The sequence below is a fragment of the Buceros rhinoceros genome, unplaced genomic scaffold (genome assembly GCF_000710305.1).
Source record: "Buceros rhinoceros silvestris isolate BGI_N320 unplaced genomic scaffold, ASM71030v1 scaffold13203, whole genome shotgun sequence".
In the NCBI taxonomy this organism is placed as follows: domain Eukaryota; kingdom Metazoa; phylum Chordata; class Aves; order Bucerotiformes; family Bucerotidae; genus Buceros; species Buceros rhinoceros.
This window is the reverse complement of record NW_010405446.1, coordinates 3,852-5,758: the sequence shown is the minus strand read 5'-3', so window position 1 is coordinate 5,758 and position 1,907 is coordinate 3,852. Positions and strand designations below refer to the sequence as shown.

At 43.6% G+C, this 1,907-nt stretch overlaps 1 protein-coding gene across 1 annotated transcript in view; it reads right to left on the bottom strand.

Annotated features, from left to right (window-relative positions):
- Window positions 1-1,907, bottom strand: part of LOC104491339 (protein transport protein Sec23A) — a gene marked incomplete at its 3' end in the record, with an annotated part of 10,964 nt that overhangs the window by 7,491 nt on the left and 1,566 nt on the right. The window contains exons 3-5 of the mRNA XM_010133745.1: window positions 1,325-1,411; window positions 871-1,107; window positions 402-487 (exon numbers count right to left, since the gene is read on the bottom strand). Coding sequence (XP_010132047.1) covers window positions 402-487; window positions 871-1,107; window positions 1,325-1,411 — 410 coding nt within the window. The remainder of the gene's footprint in view (window positions 1-401; window positions 488-870; window positions 1,108-1,324; window positions 1,412-1,907) is intronic.

Here is a 1,907-nt window from a genome sequence, read left to right as displayed (position 1 = left end):
AAGCATACTGAGTTGGTGGAATGTGTCCAAAGAAGGGCAATGAAGCTGGTGAAGGGTCTAGAGGACAAGTCTTAGAGTTATAAGCTATTGGAACAGGCTGCCCAGGGAGGTGGTGGAGTCACCATCCCTGGGGGTATCCAAAAGACATACAGATGTGGTGCTTAGGGACATGACTTAGTGGTGACCTGGTAGTGCTGGGTTAACGGTTGGCCTTGATGTTTCTTCCAGCGAGAACGATTCAGTGATTCTGCATCCCTTGATGTATGTAAATAACTGTTACAAGACAATACCATTCAAATCCTCTTACAAAGACTCCTCTTGGGAAACCCACGCTTAGAAGCATGACCCCAAACGGGCATAAGACATCTGCCCTGTTCTTCTGCTGTGCTGGTGCTGCTTACCTGCTTGAAATAACAGGTTGCTCTGGAGTTTGAAGAGGTCTTCCCTGTTGAATGGGGACAGCTGGCCTTGAAAGCCCAAGCATATCCTAGAGAATAGTAGAAAGGAGGCAGAGATGTACTATTCAAACACTAAACATATTATTAGTTGTCAAGCAATATACCCCGAGGCTTGTAATACTGTAGCATTTAGCACATTAAAATCTGTGAAATTATTAATCTTTGCATTCCCATTAGGAATGGATCAATCGGTTCATTATGCAAGATACACAAACTACTTTCCATCTTGGACAAGTTTCCAAGGTATTTACAAAGGCAAAAAGACAGGACAGATACTAGGAAGGATACAGGCTAACAGCTAAAAGCACTGAACCCTCCTTCCTCCCCAAGAGCCCAGCACTTGAAAGACCAGCAGTGGTGTCAAAAGAGCCAACAGAAACAAGCCAGTGGCCTAAGAGATGGCAGAGCATACCTGTATTTGCTTAGCTGTCAGGTCCTTCGTGCCCCTAAACACATAGCTCTTGGAAATCCCTTCACAGCTCAGCTCATGAACCTGGACCATTCTGCCAAAAGTTATAAGCCCCACCAGAGCATCAGCAGGCAGCAGACTCAGGGACATCTGGAGGGACTCCTTCAGTGCCTGCAAGTCCTCCTCTTCCAAGCACGTGTCGACAACATACAGGAAGATCAATGGCGTCTGCTGACCTCGCTGGTGTGGAAAGAGATGGATTTACGAGGCAAGTGCATATGCCAGGTGACACTTTACAATGCCTCCAGCCAAGGAATAAAATGAGCCCTATCTTAAGCACCTTGCAGAAAAGTTATTTATTTGCATTATCTTAAGTAAATCTAATACATAAATAACAAGACGCCTGTCACAAACAAGACTATTCTGGGAGCTTCAAACTTCCCTATGATTCATTTACCTGCACTATATATTCAATTGTTGAAAACTGTGGCATAAGCTCTGCTGGTTGATTGACTTCAGATATGCCTGCATATGCTGGAGGGAACTGAAAAAAAGAACAAAAAATTAGGACAAGGAAGTTGCAGGACAGAAACATAGGGCCCTCCTCTGCAGTACAGAGGCTGCCCTGCTCATGATGTGGTTATTCAACTCTTTATTTACTGCCACTGCACCAACTGATCAATTCATAACAAGAGACCCATACTTCTCTTTTCCTGAGCACAGACAAGTGGCCACCAGTATGGACAGCTGATCAGTCCAGTGTAAATAAAAGGCAGGACTGAAACAGCAACTGTGTGTTAGCTGAAATTCATTTTGCCACACAGCAGTTTCTGATGGCATAAGTCTACTCAAATCTAATAAATTTCAAACTCAGCAAGAACAGTAAACATCCAGTGCAAAAACCACACTGGAAACACATAGGACAAAATAGCATTTTTATCTTCTCTGCATGCTCATAAAATCACTGGCAAAACTGAACTGAAAATAGACAAGATGACAGACGAAACAGATCTATTAACTAGTACTCTGGCCTAGGTTCA